Below are 24407 nucleotides of genomic sequence, written 5' to 3' on the forward strand. Positions count from 1 at the left end.
AAAGGTTTCGAGTGTCGGTGTCGGCACACGAGCAGCTAGCACAGCTGCAAGCGATCGTTGCGCAACAATGGCACGGCTCTTCGACCTGTGTGTGCACTAACAGAGAGTGAGACAGACGTAGAGGGTGGCAGAGAGGGAGAGGGTGAGAGGGGGTGATGTTGATCCGCGAACCAATATAACGAAGAAGAACAGGAAGAGCCAACCATCCTCTTCCTACGCCAATGACGATATGCACAGAGAGCCGCGTGCATAGAGTCGGGCGTGCACGGGGCGGTGGCGCGCGCGCGTGCTTGCATACAATCAAAAGGCCTGCAGGAATCGAGAACTACCATCGGCACCCTCGAGGGGTTGCGCAGCCATCCCTCGCTCCAGCATAAACCATCAGCAGCAGCAGCAGCAGCAGCAGCAGCAGCGGCGGCGGCGGCGGCGGCAGCAGCGACGATGGCGGCAACAGCAGCGCCACCCCACAATGCTGACTCAAGGGGAGCCGCAACGGAGGGACGACGGGGGGAGTTCCCGGCTCTGCGGCGGTTGGACTGAAACGGGGAGAAGTTAGAGAGGGTACGAAGGGGATAGCCAGAGAGAGAAAGATAGAGTAGAACGGTTGAAGGTGGGGGGATAAGCAGCGGACCGGCAGCGCCACCGACCAAACAGTCGCACCCCGACGTTGTGATCGTATTCGAGGGCACCCCCTGTCACTGGCGAGAGCCACGACAGGGAGCGACCGAGTATCCGGAGAGACGGATACGGGTGGAGAGAGAACGGTCAGTCAGTCAGTCAGTCGGTCCACTCGTTGTAGCTCCCGTGGACTTTGACAGTGGTTCAGGTTCAAGAGAGAGAGAGAGAGAGAGAGAGAGACAAAGAGAAAGAGAGAGGGAAAGAGAGAGAGAGAGAAGATAGGGGGGGATTGAACTCGGTGAACCAAAAAGAAGCAATCTCCCTGTGAAGAATAGAAGAAAGAAGAAAAAGAAGAGATCGGTAGTAGATCGTCCAAGTAGCAGTAGCTTTTTTTCTCTAGTCGTGGTAGTCGAACCAGTCCGTGGAGATTAACGGGACACACGTACACACACATACATACAGAGAGAGAGAGAGAGACACACGCGCACCCAGACACATACATATACACACAAGGGTGGTTCCACGGTCCGAGAGGAGGGTGTCCGGGTAGTCGTGCGGAGAAGGCTGGCATGGTGGCGGTGCATCCTACGAAGGAGCTGCCCTCGCCGTGCCGATGACGAGGCTGCAGATCACGCCCGAACGTGAGCAAGGAAGGTCGACGAGGAAGCCGTGCAGCAGCCGGCGGTCACCGTCCACGGGCCTGTTTAGCTCGGCGGGCCGCCAGGTGAACAGGGGGCTGGGCAACGACGACGGACGACGGCGACGGAGACGGCGGCGTCGATGCACCGACCATAACCACGATCAGGAGAAGCTTATTCTCGTGATCGACGAACGGCGGAACATCATCGTCGAGAACGAGGACGACGACGACAGTGGTGCCGGTGGCGTCGTCGGGATCCTCGACGTTGACGACGAAGTTGACGTCCACGACGTTCACAACGTTCACGTTCACGTCCGGTACAGTGGTGCGTTTGGTGCGATTCGTGAGGGTGTTGCTAGTAGTGATGTAGTAGAAGCTGCGTGGCCAGATAGCAGGGATACCGACTGTCGGCTACCGGTGACCGCGGAGCACGTCGATCAACAGGATCAACAGGATCAACAGGATCGAGAGGATCACCAGGACAAAGTGGTCGCCCGTTGCAAGCATGCCGCGCTGCCTCATGGCCAAGAAATGGAAGGCCTATCCATGGCCGGATCGCGTCGACGACACCCAGGACCAGGAGGAGGTGGATCCATCGAATCTGATGCAGGAGCACACGGTGTCCGGGCTGCATTCGATTCAGAACACCTCCGCCACGTTAGAGAAGAGGCAGCACAGGCATGAGCCCGAGGACGAGGAGATCGACGTCGTTGGAGACACCGACACCAGACAGGTCGATCACCAGCAGACCTGTTGGGGCCCGCACAGCCCGACCGCCGGGGCCACTGCGCCCAGCCCGCCGCCCCTCAACGCCTCCGGAGCGCTATACTACCATGGTGAGTTGCCTCGTCGATAACTGGACACGAAAAATCCTACTAGACTACCTAGGCCACTTGATACGCTAGACTGTTTGGCTTCTGAGTTTCTAGATTGCTGGATCTGCTGGGCTAATAGACTTCTAAATTTCTAGACTGTTAGATCCACTAGACTCTCTGACTCCCAGACTGATAGATGCACTTTGAAACAGTAAAAAGATTGAAAGAATTCGAGATTGTTGATATACTATTTTCAGCATGTTTGAATTATTGCTGAGGAGAATAAATTTGTAGTTAGCTTCTGTTTCATAGAGATACGCAGTCTCTTAATTACAATGCTAGATTCAGTCTTTCAGTCTGTCTTTCTTAGACAATTTTGTAATCGTGTTATACTAGGGTGTGCTCTGCTAGCTTCTCCGAATCCTCCACGTGGTTCCTGAAGAGACAGCCAGAGCACCATAACCTGTAGAATCATAGATCTACCAATCTCCTAGACGATTAGTCTAGTTCCAGAATTCCTAGTCTATTGGCTTGTTTCTTCGAATCCTCCATATGGTTTCTGAAGAGAGTGCTCTATCTTACAACCTGAACCTAGTGTACTAGATTACTAGTCTACTCTGCTAGTTTCTTCGAATCCTCCACGTGGCTCCTGAAGAGAGTGTTACGCCCCTAGCTCCATAACCTGTAGGATCATAGGTATGCTAGACTCCTAGATTAGGGTACATGTGCCTTAATTCAACCCGTACCTAATAGTCTTTCAAAACACATGCATTGGAATCGGCAGAATGGTCAGCCTACTCCTCACTGTATACGAAAGTGAATGTGAAAGTTTATAAATTAATGTACCAACAATAACGACGCTTAACACATTACCTACCGGTGATTAATTCACAATTTCTGAAAGTTTACAGTCCATAACAGAGGATTATTTGATAGATCCTTCAACAGCAATTTCAACTGAGAGCCAACAACTTACGCCCGATAATGCAATCTAATAATTTCGTTTAGGATAATTATATGAAAGATAATTTCTAGGTTTCTTCTTGGATCAATTACTAAAAATCCTGTTAACAAGTTTCCAGTAGATAAAGCGTTAAAAGATGGCTGGCTAGTCTCTCAACCAGTTTCTGCGAATCCTCCACGTGGCTCCCTCAGAGGATACTACACCCGTATCACTCCGTAACCTGTAGAATCCTAGATACCGTTAGGGGGTAGCTATCTGGAAGCAAGCTTCCGCGTCCCAGCGCCACGCCCTGCATTGACCAGCAGCGGTTCGTTCCCTCTGCCGCGTGCTCGTGTCGAAAGGAGGCAAAAGAGAACGGAAACCGATCCCCATCCAGCAGCAGCGAGTGCCACCCCAGAGAGCCGACCTTCGGAGTCTGGCCATGCGTCGAGCCACGGGGGTGACACACCCGCCGATTGGCCGATCGGCCGTGTGCTATAGAGAAATTGCGGTAGTCGGCCCGCGGCGATAACACGCCAGCAGCCAGCCTGCCGACCCATGGGAATATGCTCGCCGGATAACGTCTCCTTTCTGTTGCCGGGTTAATGATTTTCCTCGTTCCCCGACCGCCACCGAATTCCGGCCATGCGTCGCTCACGTACATACCGAGAGGTTAGCCGTGGAGGACGGAGGATAGGGGATGGCGACACACCCGACGCTCTCGCCCGATCGCGTTCATCTTACTGCAGATCTTTCGGCGGATCGAAGCGAACGCCGTGGAACGATCTCTCTATCTCTCTTCTTTCACGCTCTTTCTTTCTCCCGCGGCAGTTTGGTAGTTTCTTTGCCCCTCTTGCTGGGTCCCTCTCTGTCTCTTGCCAGCTTGGTTGCTCGCTAGCCTTCTGTCTTACTAGCTCCCTCTTTTGCTAGTTTGTTATCTCGCTGGCCTTCCCACTTGCTAGCTTGGTACCTTGCTAGTCCCCTTTCTTGCTATATTGTTAACTCGCTAGCCCTCTTTCTTGCTAGCCTGGTAACTTGCTAGCCTTCTCTCTTGCTGGCTTGCTATCTCGCTAGCCTCGTCTCTTTAACCCCCTCTCTTGCCAACTTCCTAGCTCGCTGGCCTCCTCTCTTTCTCTCTCTCTCTCTCTCTCTCTCTCTCTCTCTCTCTCTCTGTTGCCAGCTTTCTGTCCCTGTTTGCGTCCGTTTCTGTCCGTCATTTGGGTCACCTCGCTGGCGCGCACAAAGCGGCCCGCCATTCCTTTTTTCCGCGCAATTTCTCGCGAACGGGAACACGCAGAAATTCGGGCATCGAACGGGCGCTCACGTCAGATTTTGTTTTGCATCGCGCACACACCGACAGAAAGGAGGTGACTGTTGCATGCGCCCGTTCCAGCCCGCTTCAGTCCACCCCGCCCGCTCCGGCCCGCTCCCAACCTGCTTCGCGCTTATTAACGCGGGAGGGGCACTCCAGAAGCTGTTGCTCGCGATTTTAGGGGCTTCCGGATGGTTTCGTCTTCAACGACGACTCCCCAGAGAGACGGTCTTTTGTCCTTCGACGGATTTGGTGGGCGAGGTATTGCGACGCGAAGATGGGCATTACTGCGCGCGGAAACAGATTTCTCTGCCATTTAGGTCAAGTTCCTCTGGAGAGATGCCGCACTGGCGGTTTTCTCTCGGCGAGATTTTCGTGTCGCGAAACCAAAGCTCTGCGGGAATTTCGCAGACGCTTTTAGTTCGCTGTTATGGACGTCGGGGGTGGTTTATTTTTTCGTTTAATGGGCGGAATTTTCACTGTCGAGGACTGTGGCGGTTGGGCATAAATTTAGCCCCTCTTTCGGGCATTTGAAGGAGACTGGTTTCAGACGTTAAGACTTGCCGTTCGCGAATTGTAGGTGAGTCGATTGTGGGCGTTGTTAGGAGCAGTGTTAGTGAAAAACATTTCTGAGAATTGACAGATTTGGGATTTGATAGGAAAATTCGTTCCGTTTTGCGATTAAGTTCGAAGCTGTGAAAAATAAACAAATAATTTTTAGCAGATTTTTCTTACACGAAACGAATTCTCTGTTCAACCCTGTAGACACTATGAAATATACTATGTTTGATTTCTTTCTCAGCGAACCGTGTAACTGGAGTCGATGAATTTGTGTACGATCTAAAATTGTACATAAAGTACTAGTCTGTTGGACTAAAGTGTAAAGTGAAAACGGGTGAATCGACAAAAATCTACACTAAACAACTAGATGTCACTAAATTGATCGAGTAAATACACAAATTAAAAATGACTAAAGATCTCTTTCATTCAATCTTTTCTGAGGAATGGTGGTTAAACTAGCAAAATAAAATGATTCCATCGTTCTACCGTCTTTAAAACTATTTTTAATATAATTGTCAATGAATCTAGTGCATCTATTTTTCCTATGAAACAATATTACGTATTGAACCACTAAATATAAGAATTGAAGAATTAATCGAAGAAAACGGTAATGCGTTAAACAAGAAGTTCATCCACAAAGTACTAAATTGCAAACTAAAACCGTGCGAAATATTTCATCTAAAACCCAAAAATCGTTTAACTATTTTCAAGAAACGCTGTTTAAAAATCGTAGAAATACACAACTTCTACGAATTCACAAAGACTCGCGACACAATGATAAAATACACCGTCGTGAAGCTTGTTGATATGAAAAATAGCACAGTAGCATCGTGCAACTTGAACTTGATTGCCTCCACCTGCAAGTACGTGTTGAATACGTTCCACAAGTTGATTTACGTTCCCGTACACGGAAGTCGTGCATCTCGACTCCGCTTATCGGTTCAAGCGGATTTAAGAATCCACGGTCGCGTGTAAATTGATAAAAAGACGTTCTAAAAATTCATTAAACTTGCGATTTATCATCTCGACCTGCCAGTTTATCGTACACGCACCCTGTCCCGTGTGCGCATCATCCCTTATCGATAACAGGCAGCGTCGCAGCGCGCAGCTGATAATTATAGGACGACGTTACGTAACCGGGCGCACGTGAACTAATCGCGTAAGCGAGTGAATTACTGTGAAAACCGCGCGATTCCAGCTGTTAATTGAATTTCGTTATCGATTGTAACGCCCGGTCGTGTCGGGTCTTTAACATGGCGCGAACTGTTATGTAACACGTGCGCCTCTGCGACAGCGTGGATCGAACTTATGAAAATTGCAGCAACTTGTTCGCCGACCGTGTTTAGCCGCCCGTTTACACGTACGACTCGCGAATCGCATACCCTCCGCAATTCCAACCCTTTTATCAAATTACGCGACACTCTAACCCCCTTCTTTCATGTCTTCTTCTTTTTTTGCTTTGGGAGTTTTAACGTGGCATCGTTTACGCTTTGTTTCAGTCTTTGCTGTGCCACTGTTTCTACTTCCTTTCGATTTTTATCGTACCACAGTTTCCGCTTCTAAAAAGCATTCAAATTTTTATTAGGTCGCAGTTTCCGCGATTTCTTCAAATTTTTATCGTGTCGCTATTCACAGTGTCACATTACTTCCTTGGGATTTTTGATACTATTGATTTGAAATTCGTTTAGTCTTGTTTCAGTGTTCTAATATTCAAACGTTCGTAGAATTGTTTTGTTCTCGTGCCACGGTTGTTATTGTTCTTCATATTTTATTTTTATTGACGTGTCGTGCTACCTTGTTGGAGTTGTCGCGAGGCGATCAGAATTCAGGTCGAAAATATGTAACGACGGGGCGGCATCGATTAAACGGCTTCCTTTTGCTGTAATTCCATCATGAATAACGAATTGCATTTTCCTGGTGTAGCGGTCACGTAACACTTTATTATTCCCTCGGTTTCTGCGCGACTTAATCTTTCCAGATATATTTTTACGCTGACCATTGGCTATTGATGAATTAATCAATAACACCTATCTGAACTGTGTTCTATAATCGAAGTTTGGATTTCAATCTCAGTGTAATTCAATTTCCTCGAACAGGAAACGCCTGATAAAACCGTGAAATATTTGAAGATCAATTTTTTAAAATTAATCTCTGAAGTTACTTCTACCCTTGAAGTTATCAATTTTTAATCCCTGCAGTTATCAATTTTCTATTTTAGTCTCCTTTACCATTTCTTAATGTCAATACACTTTGATGTCGAACATTATTAGATATCTTATGTACTATAAAGACGGTACTGTTGTTGCTGTTACTATACTTAACAAATTCTTTCTATGCTACTAACGACTAAAAAGGGATGTGAACAGTAATGAGAGAATAATAACTTTTTTAAAGTCATTCCTCAACGTTGTCAAGTTTCACATATTCGTCTCTTTGCATTTTAATTGTTATTGCTTCTGGACTTATTGTATTCCACGTAAATAATATTATTGCTGTATAAAGTAATGCAAAATAGTTACTTTTCGTGCTCCGTGAACCAAATGTGAACGATCCCCTTCAGACTCCTGACAAAGTCAAGAATCTCTAAAAAAATCATCGATGCTCAACAGGAACTATTCCTTAAAAAATCGTACAATCTCCAAGCACACAAAAATTCGCACTTTAAAATATCTCCTAGCCAATCCACCTCTCTGCAACCCAGTAAAGATGCAACATGAACCAGTGAGCGTCCTACAACAATTAATCCGCATCATCCAATTAATATAAGCTCGCAGAAAACGCACGCTCACACAACTCGTCCTCGTTATTCGCGCAAACTCTGTTCACCTCGGTTCCATCATCGCCGAAGTACAACGAGGAAGAAGTCAAAAAAGAAGTGGAAGAAGAAGCAGAAGAAGAAGAGGACACGCTCGCCTGCACGGTCAGCCGCGCAGCATCTGCATATCTCGTTGCAAGGGACGCGTTGCGCCACGATGAAGCCCGGTTATTTCGCCATGATCGCAAGCCCCGTTCACGATCGGAGGGGCTTGAGGGATCGGGTTCGATCGTCGGCGACCGCGATCGACGAATAACAATGGCAAAGGACCTTACATCGGCCTTTGAAAGGGTAGAATCAACAGACTCGTGGGAGCGTGCGGAGCGTTCATTCGACATTATTGATTCTCACCCTCTCCCCTGCCGCCTCCCTTTGTCTACCCCCTCTCCGTGGGCCGCCCTCTCTTATCGTGTGTCTCTCTCGCCTTCTCTCTCTTTCCCTTCGGCTGCTTTCATCCCTCTCGCGCAACGGGCGTTGATGAAATGCACTTCCAGACACGGCCACTCTCCTTTCCCTCTGTGTGTCGACTCCCTTTTATTTCAGCCAATAATAGATGCGCGCCGGCTGATCGATCGCCAGCACAGTTTTCTGATTTATTGCCGTCACGCGTCCCTCAGGCCAAACGAGGAAATATATATCTCGCGATTCATCGGATCCCTTTTTCCTCCTTTTTGCTTTTTACTTCGCCGCGGGGACACGTCTATCTTCGGGATTCGCAGGGTCTTATCAGCCCCGATACGATTGATGGCTACACACCGGGTTCTTCTTTTTTCCTCCATTCTCTAGATTCCAGATCTTGGGGATCTACGAGACCGTAGGCTCTGGACACTATTACGAATCATCCACTGTTGCGTTTTTTGAGCACGGGGAGCTGTGGACCAAAATCAAGGCTGTCATTAAGTGGCAGATTTGACGTAAATGTAACAATCAAATTTAAAATACCGAAAAGATTAAACAAATTTTCTGTTTCTCTCCTGCTCTTGGCAATGTCTATTTTGCATGAAGAGCCGCTGTACCATGTGAATGCACAAGGAAAGACGCTGTTTTTTTTTTAAGTATTTTACTGACGGGTCGGGCTGCATGTTTGGAAAAATTGTGGCACTGGTGAACTGCGGGATTGTGAACCGCAGTGGCACGATTAGGAGAGCAATTAGCAAGCGTCGTGCAATTAATCGCGTCGCGTTGCGGACGATGATCGTCGGTTTTCGCAGGCGCTTGCGTCCTCGGAGATACTCGTGGCGCTGTTGCTTGTCGCTCGGACGCCGGAATTGTACGTAATTCTCCCATGAATATGGAACGGAGCCGGTTAATCGCGTAATACTGTTGCTGCTTTTGTTTGAGGTTTGTCGCCGATCACCGTTATGAATTATGTATGGATCGTTTCGGTTATTTCGACGTTTCGGACCGCGCTGGAGTGACTTGTTGCCTGTGTCTGCCACCACAACGGGGGACGTTCGGTCGTTTTTGCGATGAAATCGTGGAACATCCTACGGAATTCAGATAGAGCAGACTTCTATTAAACTGAAGCTGAAACATTGCGGAATACGGGGAAAATAAATAAATATTTTCGAGGCGAAAACGCACTAGCAATTATTTTTCTATCTTTTCCACTGATTCTGTAATGTTTCAGCTTCGATTCAAAAGATATTTCGTCACTGTATTTGGATGCTTTCAAGAGTTTTACGATTTCGTAAAAAAATTGATCAAACGCGTTCCCACTGTGAGGCCGACAGCGTTCTCCTGTACATACAGCGCTTATGAGTTGTGCGATTTATGGCAGGCGATACCCTTCGCAATTCCCGGGATGGACGCGCGATTGTTGGACATGCCACTCTGTTCACGATAATGCAATTGCTTTCTTTGGTGTCAGTTAGATTCGTCGATTCGAGCGGGGAACATTATAGATTATCAGTTGCGTCGGGACCTTTGATTACTCTGGAAGATTTTGATGGTTTTGACAGCAGCCACAGATAAAATTAATTGACCGTAATAGTCGGGCCTATCTACGTCCAGTGACAAGTAGTGTGCCGACGTGTTTAAATCGTTCGTGTTCAAACAAATTCTTATTTTTAGTTGAATTACCCATTGCAAACGAGCAACGAGCAAAAACGTTGTTAATATTTCTCTGCATTATCGATACAGATGCCACCTAAAATGCATGTGAACAGGTATGAAATGGACGAGCAGGTAAAATACAAAACTTTAAAAACTATGTTACTGCTTGCAACAAAAATGAGCAGATGAAATACAATACGTTAAAGACGTCAAAATGATAATACGAAAATACGGTATCTCGATCAACTCATTAAAATGATTGAAAAAAACAGTTCTCTTCGACCCTCGTCTCCCACGACCAAACAACTTTCATTTCACCCGAAGATCTTTAGTGTCCAATCCTCATCCTCGAATCCGGGAACCAAGCAAGCAGCAATCATGATCGCGAAAAACTGTGCTGGCTGGAGAGTATCGGTGCCGTTAGTATCGCGTAATAGATATCCTCGAGCGTTCTCTAACAAGTTGTATCGATTGGCGAGTTGGTGCGGGCCGAAGGGACAAAAGCAACAAGGACTTCCGGCTCCGGTGTTTCGAGGCTCTGCTCTCTCGGGTTGTCAGGAAGCACAGCTGACAGTCGGATGATAGGGATGGGACAACGGAAGCTAGTCTGCGCTCGATGCAGAAATGGGGTAGGTGGAGGGGAGGGGGAGAGGAGGATGACGACGGTTGTCGAGGGGGGGTTGAAGGAAATGGCTCGGGCCGGGTAATTTCTGCGCTCCCCGTATTCGCAACAATGCGAACCCGTCGCGCGCTACATTGTCGCAGAGCGGGGCGCGTATCGATCGCATCCGGTTGGAAAGGCAACGAGGCATCGAAGGCTGAACTGTCGCGTGGTCAAGAGCAATAAAAACGGAACGGTCGGCCGGTTAAACAATTTAAGCGCGGCCGAGGCACATCACGCGAGAAAACCGTCCGCAGGAATCGAAAACTACAACCCTCCCTCTCCCTCTAGCCCTAGCCCCTCGATCTCTTCGAACGGAACAGATGGTGCCTTGTTCCGAACTGTTCCGAATGTGACAGCCTCGAGGAAAGTTCGAAGGTCGGGCCGGATCGGGCCGATTCGCTTCTGTTAACCGGGAACAATTAATTAGTACGCGGACCGAGTGTCCGCTCCGGGGACAGTTCCCAAACTGTTTGGGGAAATTGCTTTCGGAACGAACCCGCCCCGGTAATTGTTCCCTATCTGTTCCACTTTCGCGCTCATTTGTTTGCGCAAAATTCGAATTGGCGAGCAACGATTGCACGGACAGCTCGAAAAAATTGTTCCCGGTCGGTTGAACGATTTCAGGAGTAATTGCGAGACGCGCGCAGCATGTAATTGGATTTTTGGTACGATCTTCGTGGGATTGTATTTATTACAGTTTTTGTCGTGTTCTTTTAGTTTGTTTCTACTGATATTTATTACAGTTTTCATGATGCTCCTTGTATGTCGAGTTGGTTGGACGATTTTAGGAGTAGCTGCGAGACGTGTGCAGCTTGTAATTGAATTTTTGTTACAACATTTTCTGGGATGAATTTATGATAATTTTTATATCCTTGTCTTTATGAATATTTATTAGACTTTATTGTTTTTCATATCTTGGTCTGTCTGAAGCGGTTTCTGCAACCAATTTCTTCAGACTGTCATAATCATTAGCTTCACGCCTTTTACCAGGTTAGCAGCCACTTTAGGTGTTTCCCAGTGAAACACAGAATCCTTAACGATCGGTGGAAGACCTCTTCGGTTCTCAAAGACCGTCGAGCGACCTTCGACGTCATTCGAAGGGCTTCGCTATTTCTTTAGGGACTCCGTGGCCCTTGAACTTCTCTTACCCTTTCTAGAATTACCGATTGAGTCTTACCACTGTTCTGAACATGTAGAACCCCTTACAAACAATGGCGACTTGTTGGTTGTCACAACAAACCCTCAAAGTCTTCGCTAGCTTCAATTTTAACAACTAAACCACAACTTCTTTAAGATTGTCATCGAGTTGTTAAAGCATTAATATCCCCGGTGTTAACATCCAATTAGTCTCGATGTTAAGGTCCAGATTGAAAACGGGGACATTATTACGATTTCTTTCAAAAAATAGCAGTACACAAAGCAACGCAAACCGAAACAAAAGAGCAGGCACAAAGACTTCTAAAACGAAGGCCACGAGCGTATTTTTCGTTTGTCCCCCGAATCCACAAAAGGATGGATTAGGTGTACAGAATGTCAAGACTGTGCTCGCAGACACGTGCCCGAGGTGGTGACTGCGGCTCTCCGTGCAAAATAAGAATGTTCTGCATCAATAATTGCAACAACAGTAAACACCCAATTAAAATTCTCTTCCTCTGTTAATTTTGATATATTGTGATATTAAATTCCTTCCATCTTCCTATTGTATTATATATCACCCACTTATCTTTCTCATAAACGCCTACAATCTGAACTGTAGTCATAACAAAGTTTCCTACATCCACAACGTGTGCAAACACACTCCCCCAATTTTCCCAGCACCAACAACAATTTTCCCCCATCTCTGCCCGTCCCAGAAAATTAACTTTCTCTCGCCCGGTAGTCCAAACAGACAGACGTCATCGACAACCATAATATTCCTCTGCGAGCTCTCTCTCTCTCTCTCGCCGCCCCGTCTTGGCCCACATTTTCGATCCGTACACCCTCAGGAAATGAAAAATTCAATTTCTTCGAGCATCGAGCGGCAGGAAAGAGAGGCACAAAGGGAAAACGGTGACAAGGAGCTGATCAAGCGATCGCAAGGACGCCTGGGACACGTTCGAGTTTCTCGCGTAGCAAGCAACGTGCGCGCAACAGTTACCCCCCACGCGATATTATACATACAGAAGCCTTTTTACCCTCTCGGTTTTTCGCCCCCGTCGTTTTCTCGTTAACAGCGGCACATGGTGGAAGCAGCTGGCGTGTGTCGGCACCAGGAAATGAAAACGGCGCACCGGTTCCGTCTGATTCACGAATTCAAATATTCATGGCAAAGGCTCGTGGCTACCGGCAACGGGGGTTGCACGGCCAGCTGACAGCGGGGGCCATGGGGGAAGAAATGTTATGTTATTGGCGCCCTTTAATTTTCGTCCCTGGAACGGTGCGTTCCACTCGAGAAAATCCTACGGTATAATTAAAGGTCGTCGGTGCTGCCACTCGGCTGGCCATTGTTTCCCACCGATATCCGCGAGAGACACGAACCCTTTTGCGAAACTTTCGCAACGGCGATTTTTACCTCGAGTTTAACCCAGTCAGGGCGAATGTAACCGTATCGACGTCATCGAGGTTACAGATCCGATTCCTGAGGTTGTAAACGTAAAATTTAATTACGAACGATCAGTATATATTGTTCACTTTTACCATTGTTTAATACTTTGTTATGGTATACTTTGTCTTTTCTATTCTTGTGCTATCGCATAAGTGCTATGACAAAAATCTTCATCAACGAGTTAATTAACGTCCAAAAAGCGTGTCAAACCATCGAACTTTTTTAGCAGGACTTTCGCGACCAGCTGTAGTGAAGCATTGAATAAGGACGCGTGGGAAATAACAAGCATGCGGTTTTTTGTAAACGCTTCGTTTTTTAACTGAATGCGGTAGAAATTTGATAAACATTCCGACACTTCGAACAAACGCGTCACTTGACCCACAGGCGTGAATTCGCGAAATTTTCTGTTGAAACGGTGCGAACCGCAGGCTGTGCGCGTTGAATGTCAAGAATTTCTTTTGAGGGATTAAGGAAGAATGTTATTTACCGGATGATGTGTAACGAGACCGCGGTTTTGCAATTACACGCGAGTTATTTGCGCGAATTGAAACGAGGTGAGAAGCTTTTCTGACTAACGGCCGAGCCTTGCTTATTTTTATTGCCAAATGCTGTTCATTTGTTTAATACTGGATCTGTGCAGCCTGGCAAAATAAAGAATTCCAAAATTTTTAATGTGCAATTATCGAAGCTGTAACGATACAACTTATTGGGCATTTATTTAATAGATTTATATCTTCAGATAAACGCACTCTTGCAATTTTGATAATGTAAATTAGTCATTCATAGAGCTCCATAAAAGCGAGTGCTACGTGTTGCTTGATTGCATTGATTTAGAATTTTCACAATTTTTATGATAATATATGTTTGGGGTAAGAAATTCCTTTAATTAAAACCGGTTCTTACCCGGAGCTGGTTTAGTGAAAATATCTGACTTCGTCGATTCTGTTTTTTAACTGCAATGTGGATCGATGATTCACCGAAAGGCTACTGAAAAATTCGACAGACCACCGGTACGGTAATCTGACTTTCGATTGCTTGGATTTCGAGAATCGGAAAGCATCAATTTGCATTACTCATTAGCGGCCTCTAATCAGCTTTGAATTTCCCATTCAACCCCGGCGAACGTGCGCATCTGACTGATTAATATTCACAGGTAATTTTAGGCTCGATAGAGGCCGAACCGTTTCGCCGAATGAACTAAGTTAATGAGCCACTGAATAATTCATAGTATAATAATACTTTCGGGCTTGCCGCGCGCGAAGCGAGGCGTTTCGGGAACTTTTAATAGTTTCCATTTTGCCTTCTTCTTTTAATAGTCCCCCGGTTCTTATCGGCGTCCCTGACCTCAGCGTTTCCACTTAAATGCAACTTCTCAGACCAGTAGATCATTGATTCATAGATCCTTTAGGTTCTAGCGAATTTAGGACAATCTGGGATCTAGTAATTTTTTCGGAGAATTATTTGTTGACTTATTGCAATATAAAAATTGTCTGGACCAACGAAAAAGAAGCGAAATAGAAATTTGTTTCCTAATAATTCTAATAAAGTGAAAATAATGTATAGACACATGTAAATCCTTTATTTGTGTTTATTATTGTCGAGCCCAGGAGGCGAATTCAACTTGGATGCACCTTCTGAGTCCGGTAGGTCATTGATTCATGGATCATTTCTGTTCTAGAGAATTCAGAATAATCCGGAATCTAGGAATTTCTTCGCAGAGTTATTTATGTTTGTTATCGTCGAGTTGCGAGCAAATGAAAAACGAGTCCAAGAGAGGAAACGTGGATTTTTGTTTTATCACAGCCGTCATAACAGCCATATCAGATCTGTAACAATGGCCACTAAGCGAAAGTACACGAGTTTAAGCAATGTGTATAGTCGGGGGCGGCTGATTGATTGCCTCGGTAATTGCGCATGAACCTCTTGCATGCAGTCTCTGTTGAAGCTCGTGCAACTTTCGAGGCTCTGCTGTACCACGAACGGCGTTAGAGGAATGGTTCTTATCAATAACATTAGGACGTTGCGGGAAACGTAGATGTTAGAACGTTGATGGATCTGTCAAGCTCTTTTTGAGCTATTTCTGTTTGTCAGAACCTTGTACGCGGGTTAGAAATCGATTTTGTTTCATACTTTCACACTAGACCTACCATCGTATGTCAAATGGCTAGTTTTATAGTTTTTATTTTCCAATTATCGAAACCATAAAGATGCTTTCATGGACAATTATTGATCTGTTTGTTCAAGCATGTGGTGTAATATAAATTTAAACTAAAATTTTTATAAAACACGTCGATTATAGTTCCCTGGTAGGTTTAGCGTTAATTTGACTAATTGTGTTTTATTCAGAAATATCTCGCATCCGAGATAGAAAATGGATACATTTTCTATAGAATATTTCTAAAGAGAATTTTCACTCGAGAAGCACGTGAGAGTTAATAAGCAACAGTTAAATAGCACCGTCCTTTTATAATCGTGTGGTCAGGCTGCTCATCAAGATAACTGGACTCTTCTGGCCACAAGGATCTTTACTCCTGGCCACATAATTAGCTTAATGGATATGAGAAACTCCTACATCCAATGAATGAATAATTTCCCAGTGTTGGTAAAAGTTGAATGCCCCCAACAAACATCTTGTGGGCTTGTAGCTTCTAGGATCCAGAATCTGATTCAATATTTTTACTGTTTTGAATGCCATCTTCACATTTCTGGCATAAATGACACAAATCATGTAATTTCGGGGTCGCCCTGGTTTAGTCTACGACGAAATTTCCTATACATCAATTCTGGAGTAGCAAACCTTGAGGAGTCACAGAATGCTTACACAAGAGTCCCAATCTCCTCAACTGACAAAGGCCCCAACCGTCTTGTTCCAGGTTACACGCACGAGTCGTGGATCAACCACGAGGAGCCGCCGAAGTATGCGACCCTGCGTTCGGCAGCGGAGCTGGCCCGGCCGGTGGTCCCATCACCTCCGCCTCCTCCAGCAGCTCCCCAAGATCTGCCCGTGGTGGTAACCGGCTCCAACTTGCACCAGGCCCATCCGGCCCCGACGACGTCGCCGTCGTCCTCCTCCTCGCTGAGCCTGCCTCCTCGGAAGAGCCTGTCGATGTGCTTCACGAGCACTGGCACAGCTCTGTCGTTGCCGCCTAAGAAGAAGGACATCTACCGACCTTACAGCCTGCAGCCGACCTCGGAGATCCGGACGTCGGCTGAAGAGGACCTCTCAGCGGCGCAGGCGATCCTCGACCTGAGCGCTTCTCCAGCAGCGCCGACGCACTCTGTCTTCATCCACACGCTGTCACCGCCGCCACCGCCGTTGCCAGCCGCGGTTCCGCAACCTGGCGTGGTCGCAACAGCTAACCAACTGCAGCCGACGCAGCTGCAATCGGCCCCCACAGCCCAGCCCATTCCGGTCTCCGTTCTGGTCCCAGTACCCAGCTCGCAGACCAGCAGCCAGCTGCGACAACAGGAACAGACACCGCAGCCTCAGTCGCCAGCAACTGCAGAAGCCAACGCCAACGCTGGGAGGGACGGGTGAGTAGCTACCATTGGATTGGCAGTTTCGGTGACAGTACCGGACCCTGTTTGCACGCTGATCGCCCGGCAGCTGTTGGGAGATGCGCGTGGTGGTTGGTTTTCGGGACACTGGGCTGTGGGAAGCGAAGTTGCAATGCTTGCAAGCTTGGTTACGCGAACAGCGATTGGTAGAGTGGGTCAAGTTGACGCGGAGCATTTGTGTTTTGATGGGGATTAAGAAAATTTGAAGTTCAGAGAGGAATTTGAGGTCGTTTGGCTTATCTTCACCCAGATTCAACTCAAACTGAATCTAGACCTGCCTACCAAACAGTAGAGAGTTAAAATATTGGGTTGAGAGTCCGTAGAGTTATACATTAAAATTCAAAGATAAAATTAAGATATTCATTCTTATTCAATCTATCTTACATGCATTCTAAACTTAGCTGTCAAATAATATCATGATTCCATTACTGCAAACAATTCTAGAGAGAATGAGTCGCCGTTATAGGGACAAGGAAATTGGTCTTAACCTAGACTCGATTTAAAATTTAATCCAATTCCATTTCATATGCAACACAAACCTTGAAACAGTGTACTGTTTCAGCTTCACGACAGTAATCAATTTAGCAGACACGGCATGGAGCCATTATTGTACACGGGAATGCTCTAAACATTGATTTAACTGAAACTGATTTAGCTAATTTAACTGAAAAACGCAGTCGCAGCTCCATGACTGAAAATAATTCTGGCGACAGAAGAGGCAGGAACACTGCTTTCAGTATTTTAGCCAATTGCTGAGTAATACAGACCTACAGCCAACCCGAACATAATCTAAATGCATCCTACTCGATTCGCAAAACCTAGGTCCAAACTTACCTGAAATGCATCCTACTAATACACTTTCTTTCGTGGTCCTTTTTTCCTCAATACCGTCCAACTTTACAAAACTTTATTCATCAGCTTGTTGGTAATTAATTCTTTACCATCCGCCGGAAACTTGACCCTAACAAAGAATCGAGAGAAATCTAGCAACTGTACATGCTGCTCCCAGGATTCTCAAAACCGACCACCATGTGCCGCAAAAGACGCCTGCTCACCCCCAAACCAATGTTCAATGTGGCACAGTCGTCGCTTCAGTGTACCCCCGCTTGCTAAATGTTTGTTACAAATCTATTATTCGTTCCTCTGATATCAAGCTACTAGATGTTGTTACATGAATCTGTCGCATGAGCCTCTTGCTAATCCCAAAAACTCCTTCCCGAACCATACTCACCACCGGTCTCCAAATCTCGTCCGAGCCGGAGCCCCCAAGATCTCAATCTTACGATTCTTCTGAACCAGCAGCGGCGGCAATGGGAGCAAGACGGTCGCGTACACGTACGAGGCGTTCTTCGTGTCAGACGGTCGTTCGAAGCGTCGCAGCACGTCGACGAACGGCGCAGCAGTTCCGGACAAGGAAGCTGCCCAACCGGACCGACCAAAGTTCACTTGCACGGAGTGTGGGAAGCAGTACGCAACCTCTTCGAACCTGTCCCGGCACAAGCAGACGCACCGGAGCCTGGACTCACAGTCAGCGAAGAAGTGTATCCATTGCGGGAAGGCTTACGTGAGCATGCCAGCCTTGGCGATGCACGTGCTGACGCACAAGCTGGCCCACAGCTGCGGCGTTTGCGGGAAAATGTTCTCGAGGCCTTGGCTGCTGCAGGGTCACCTGAGGAGTCACACAGGTGAGAAACCGTACGGGTGTGCACACTGTGGCAAGGCGTTCGCGGACAGGTCGAACCTGCGGGCACACATGCAGACGCACTCGGCCGACAAGAACTACGAGTGCTCCCGCTGCCACAAGACCTTCGCGCTCAAGTCCTACCTGAACAAACACCTGGAATCCGCCTGTCTCCGCGACGACGAGATACCCGGCCAGCAACAGCAGCCGCCGCAACAACAACAAAGTGCGACGCAACACCAGCAGGACAGCAATTGCGGCTTGTAGCAGCGCTCCGCAGCGCCGCACAAGATCGGGCGTCCCGAAGACGCCACCGCCGCGGTGTCCTCTTCGGAAAGCTAGCGGTCGCACCTGGCGACGCCCGGATAAGTTTGTAAGCTGTACGGGAACGATCCGGATATAAAAAGGTTTGCCCATGTAGGTTTTAAGTAGAAAAGTGCCAGTAGAGAATGAGTATGACGCGTAGAAACATAACAAAAAAATGAAAATGATGAACGAAGAAAACGGTAACACACGAGATGCAATGTAGAAAACAAAAAAGAGGATCGATATGACGGGGATACGACGCAGGCGACGATTGATCGCGATCGGTTACACACGATCGAGGAGGTGGGTGGTATCGGTTTCTTAAATAATGTCTAACATTAATAAAAACGTCCAGTAATGTTTAAGTCTTAAATCGAAGCAAAAAGAAGGAAAGAAAGAAAGAAAGAAAGGGAAGGGAGAAACGCAGAACAACGAGGATGATTAAAAGACGCCTCGGGGGGAAAAAGAGTGAAAAACGAGAACAAAAATGGGAGACACGTCGAACGGTGACGTCCACACTGCAGTCTAGTCACTCTAGTCGATTATACCTATAACATTATGATATTATATTATTATATGATATATTATATTATTATATATATATATAGTATATATATATTTACTAGCGCGTACGGTTCTAGTCGCGAGCTCGTTACGGAGACACTATTTATTAATACTTAGCTGCCTAAAGTGATGAGAAAGCAAACTCTCCGCGGATAGAATGAGCGATACAAGGGGGGATTCGCCGTGATGATGATGGATGACAGATTCAAGATACAATAATAGGGAGCTAGATGGCTCTGTGGTCAGGGCCACGAGACTTCCGGACCGGTTTCCTTTTCGTAGCTTGAATCGGAACCCGTCCGGAACTGGTTCGTCGCTCTTCTGCGGACGCAAAGCAATCAACGTCGACTCCGTCACTTCCGCACGCCGTGGATCGTCCTAGATCGCGAGATCCCCCTGCATGTTCCTCTCCGACGAGTCGGGATTATAATCGATCGGGATCCACGTGATCAGGGGACGATCGACGCCATTGCGGAGCCGATCGTGAAGATCCTTGCGTTCCGGAAATCCTCGCGTGTACACTCTTCGTGGATGATTTTAGTCGAGGTGGACGAAGGATGGTTCCTCTTTTGCATGGGTGAGTGAGTTTGCCTCTATGGGGATTTATAGAGCAAGGTGTGCTTGCGAGGTAGCCGGTGGAGGTTAGGGCTAGCAGATGGGAATGGAGTGTCTAGGGATGTTGAAACTTCGAGTTGATGTCCAAGCTTGCCAACGTTGAGGCAAGGTTGAAGTGAGAGGTTGGTACAGCTTGGGTCTAGATTTGGAGCATTTCTGTAGACAAGAAACGTTTTTTTAGATGAATGGTTTCTATTAACATGGGCTTAAGATTATAGATTTGCGTTAGGTATTGTTAGTAATATTATGTGCGGATATTTGTGGTACAAGTTTCTTAATCTTTTGTATTGGGAACTATTTTAGCTGTAGGACCTAGATATTTCAGTTGACTTAGAACTAAAATCTAGATTATCATTACATTTGAGTCTTTTTGTTTATGAAAACAAATCTTTTCTATAACAATTTGAACCTAGACGTTTCAAGCTTGCCAACAGTGAAGATTTGAAAGATAAGAACACGTGTAGCACCGCTATATAGATCTAGCTACAAAGTGTGTACTATACAGTCAAACTATGAGAATAAGTGGGTACCTAGGGATATGGTATCTTGCGTTCTTGCTTGCCAACATTGAAGATCTGCAAGATATGAACAGCGGTAGCACCGTTATGTAGGTCTAGCTACATAGTTTGTACTATACATTTAAACTATGTGAACAAGAAGGTACCTAGGGACATATTATCTTGCATTCAAGCTTGCCAACGTTGAGAAGTTTGTGGATGAGTATGCAGATGGCCTACAATTTGGGGAATCCCATAAACTAACCTAATTCTGCCAAAGACCGCTTTGCTACTTTGTGAGTATATCTAGGGAATTTCCAGTCGATTGAACCGGGTGTTTCCTAGAAATTAGAAGTAACGAGAACGTATTTTACAAGTTGGTAGGGCGCTGTATAGGGAAATAGAAATACAAAGGCCTGTATTTAGGTCTCACACGAGTATTTATTTATTACATTATAGCCAAGAGTTTTAGGGTAGCGTTGAATCGTCCCTCGTCCACCGGATAATAATAATTTTGTATGGAAGAGTACGATAGTTTTTGTAAAAAAAGTATTGCTTCCGGATGAACATTGCGTAGACATTTTTTTTTGTCAGACACGACGAGATTAGGTACACGCGAGCGCATATATAAAAATAAAACCAAAGACGCGCATACTTACACTTGAACATACTTACACACCCGTACATCGTACACGTAGAACACAGTCATTACAATGTACACAGGCGCGTACACACACACAAACACACACATACACACACCGTATTATCTAGAGCAGATTTCGACTAATAGATGCGTAATATTGTTATACACATATTTTATAGAAGCAATATAACGAGTAAGGGAAAATAAAAAAAACATTAATAACGACGGCCCGTACGGTCAAAAAGCAATGTTTCGACACAACGAATTATATAATTATACATATAGAGGCGGACATCGAAGTTTAACGTGATAGAAAAACGATGATTTGCTTCGGCACGGAAATCTTTTCTTTTTCGTTTCGCGATCGTCCCGGACACGCACTTCCGGTCTGTCTCGCGCGAAACCGACGCCATTTTGGAGAATGGCGCAGCTCTTTGGTTTGATTCTTCGACTTCCTTTTCTTAGGGTTATCATTGCGATTATCATATTCGTATGAAATTGAAGTACAATTAAGTCCAAGGAAAATAAATTGTAGAAATTGCTCTACTTATTTTATAGTTAGAATAGTGACTTTGAATAATTATTGACGTCGCGATTTAACGATTCCTCTTTCGTTAACTTGATCGTCATTCATATACACACTTGTTGCTAGATGATTTTCGATAATTGTACAACGAAGTTTGAAGTGTCCTTTTTGAGAGCTTCTTTCAGTATGGCTGATAGACATAGATAGTGCGTATATTTAGGATTTCATGTTTTCTGACGGTTTCTTTCCCTATATAGAAGTTGTAAATGATTCTATCAATCTTATCTATGATGGACTTCGAATGATATTAATTTTGAAAAACTTGCATAGATTTCGTGATGAATTTTTTAACGGCAACGAATTAACGAATTGTTCTCGGTAAATTTGATCAGTCTCATAATTTCTACTGAGATTATTATTTAAGAGAGGATATTTGAACCTCTTTATTATTTAGGACAGCCACTGTAAATTGTATTAATAGTGTTACAACATTTAATATGGCTCAAGCAGAATCAGGATTTCATATTTTGTTGCTTTTAGACACGATCAATAATCTTTGATCGCAAATAAACATTACAAAAGAAACTTGCAAGAATTTGAAGAAAAATATTGAAGCAACCTAACGTTGAAATTCGATAACGTCTAATCGTGCAATTCTAAGACACTTAAGCGAAACAGCTATCGATTCTCTCTCCGCTATAACTTTCCAAAGGTGATTTACTCTTGCCACGCACCTAAACGACCAAAATAGGTAATACTCTGGGTCATACTCGGTAAGAACCTCTTCGAGCAACGATATTACATAAACAAAAACCTGAAGTCAATGTAGCAGTGCTTTAAACATTGATAATAACCTCGCGAAAAGAGCAATATAAGAAGCAATAATTAAGCGGCGTGTGTTCGAAAGCAATAAAAGCAATAAAAGCGTCAAACACAACGAACTCGAAGAATCGAGCCAGCAAAGAGCCATTTTCGAAAGACAACGATTATTTTTCGGAATCACGGAAGCAAAAATCGCATGATCGCGCGAGAGAGGCTTGAAGTTAGCGGATCGAAGCCGAACGATCGAACGAGTCCTTTTGTAATAACAATTTGCCGACAAATAATTACCGCGTTGCATGTACAGAGTAGCCGACCTCACCGCCAAGATAAAAGCAACAAAACGAAAAAAAAAGCGAGTGAACAAATGGAATGTGGCATAACATTATGTACAAATGGGGTGTCACGATGCTTCGAGGCGTCGTGGATTTGCAATAATTTTTCGAGACTGTTCTCCAAGAATTACGGTTTTTCACGGCGCGAGAGAGAATGAGAGAGAACAAGAGAGAGAGAGAGAGAGAGAGAGAGCGTGCGAGAGAGAAAAAAGAGAACAAATCCCAAAGGCTTCTCTAGTCGTGCAGTTGGTGACGTTTGTTTCACTAGTTTTCCGAAACTGCGTGGCAGCGCGTTTGCGAACGTAGAGCAATAAATCCTTAAGCAATATTAATTAATTAACGAAGTAAATTTAGTCGGTTCGGATCGAGAGAGTGAGAGAAAGAGTGAATGAAACAGAGAGAGAGAGAGAGAGAGAGAGAGAGAGAAATAGTGGATGACGTTAACGGAGAAACGTAGAAACGAGAAAACGAAATGCACCGTTTGACGCGTGTTTGTTTAATTACTGAAAAGGAAAAAAAAATAAGCGGGATGGAAGTGTAACGGACGGAAGATTCGTTCACTTCCGGTTTGTTTGCTTCGATCGAACACCTCGACACCACCGACCTTCACTCAGTTTTTTCCTTAGGTTGCGGATCGATTGTTCATTAAACGACCACGGTCTGTATGCATAATACGTTTAATTTATTTGATTTTTCCTCTTTCTTGCGAATTGTTGTCAGTATTATTATTATTATTATTATTATTATTATTATTATTATTATTATTAGCAACATTTGCAGCATTATCGTAATTTATTATTGTCATCGGTATTTATTATATTTATTATTATTATTATTATTATTATTAAACGATTGTGTACTTTATTTATCCTTTCGTGATCACCTGGGTTTTATTAACGACGATTAACGGCGTTTTGTTTGTTATTATTACGGTGATTGGGTATGTTATCGATGTTGTCGCAGAGGTTGTTATCGGAGTCGATATACAACGACCTGACGTACAACGATCGGTATCGCGAGAACGCAACGAAGACTATTACGAGGGAAAACACACACGTGCAATTTCCGTTTTCCGTGATCGGGGGCGCGAAAACAAAATGGGAACGCGCGCATCCTGAGGCGCGATAAAACCGCTGCTGCTTTGTTAGGCTTGAACTCGCGTGTACGGTCGTTAGTCGATATAGTAATTGAACTTCCGGAAAATATTCCGTGCCGTGCACTTGTCCCGTGACGTACACACTCGCAAACAGCGTCTTACGCAAACTCTGCACAGTCAGGTGGTGAATGGTAGCTCGAGGAAAGCGAGGAGCGAGCGTCAATATCCGCAAATCATTTTTCTTTTTACTACATTACAATCTTTCTTACGTCCCGATCCAAAAATCTGGTTGAAAAACTTGATCGATGGACAGAGGAAATGGTAAAAATTCTCCAGTATCAAATTTAAATTGGTCCTTAAAAAAAATGGCCGTTGTATTCTAAAGCTGGGAAGAGAGGCTGTTAAAAATGGCAAAAATGGTTCCCGTAGTATCAAATTTGATTTGATCCTTTAAAAATTGGCCCTTGTATGATAAAGCCGGAAAGATGGTAAAGGAGGATGGTAAAAATTGTCAAAATGGTTCTTCCAATATGAAATTTAAATTGGTTCTTATAAATTACAGCAGGAAAGAGGGGATGGTAAAAATGGTCAAGATGGTTCTTCGAATATTGCCCGCAAAAATTCCCACCACCAACAAAACCCAACCTCCGAAAGCTCCTCGCATATCCGCGAATTCAATTTCAATTCCCGGAGCGAGCTTTATCTTGGTATCAGGGAGTTACCATTAATATTCTTTATCATCTCGAGCGCTCAGAGCCAC

General features: G+C 45.2%; 1 protein-coding gene across 2 annotated transcripts; it reads left to right on the forward strand.

Annotated features, from left to right (window-relative positions):
* The first annotated feature begins 1626 nt into the window (after positions 1 to 1626).
* Positions 1627 to 23638, forward strand: Scrt (scratch). 2 transcript variants are annotated; one of them, XM_076793530.1, is made up of 3 exons: positions 1627 to 2094; positions 15881 to 16541; positions 17865 to 23638. In XM_076793530.1, exons 1-3 carry the CDS (start codon positions 1764 to 1766, stop codon positions 18511 to 18513), a joined length of 1641 nt encoding a protein of 546 aa, XP_076649645.1. In that variant the 5' UTR covers positions 1627 to 1763; the 3' UTR covers positions 18514 to 23638. The 2 variants fall into 2 exon arrangements, with proteins under 2 accessions (XP_076649645.1, XP_076649646.1); XM_076793531.1 differs by having other exon boundaries at positions 17868 to 23638.
* The last annotated feature ends 769 nt before the right edge of the window (positions 23639 to 24407 follow it).

This window comes from Halictus rubicundus, chromosome 9 (assembly GCF_050948215.1).
Source record: "Halictus rubicundus isolate RS-2024b chromosome 9, iyHalRubi1_principal, whole genome shotgun sequence".
Lineage (NCBI taxonomy): Eukaryota > Metazoa > Arthropoda > Insecta > Hymenoptera > Halictidae > Halictus > Halictus rubicundus.

Bases quoted from the DNA above. Each gene is read 5' to 3' on its own strand.
- Scrt (XM_076793530.1), top strand. From the start codon at position 1,764: ATGCCGCGCTGCCTCATGGCCAAGAAATGGAAGGCCTATCCATGGCCG. The intron at 2,095-15,880 runs GTGAGTTGCCTC...GTCTTGTTCCAG, and splicing joins CGGAGCGCTATACTACCATG to GTTACACGCACGAGTCGTGG. The intron at 16,542-17,864 runs GTGAGTAGCTAC...CTTCTGAACCAG, and splicing joins GCCAACGCTGGGAGGGACGG to CAGCGGCGGCAATGGGAGCA.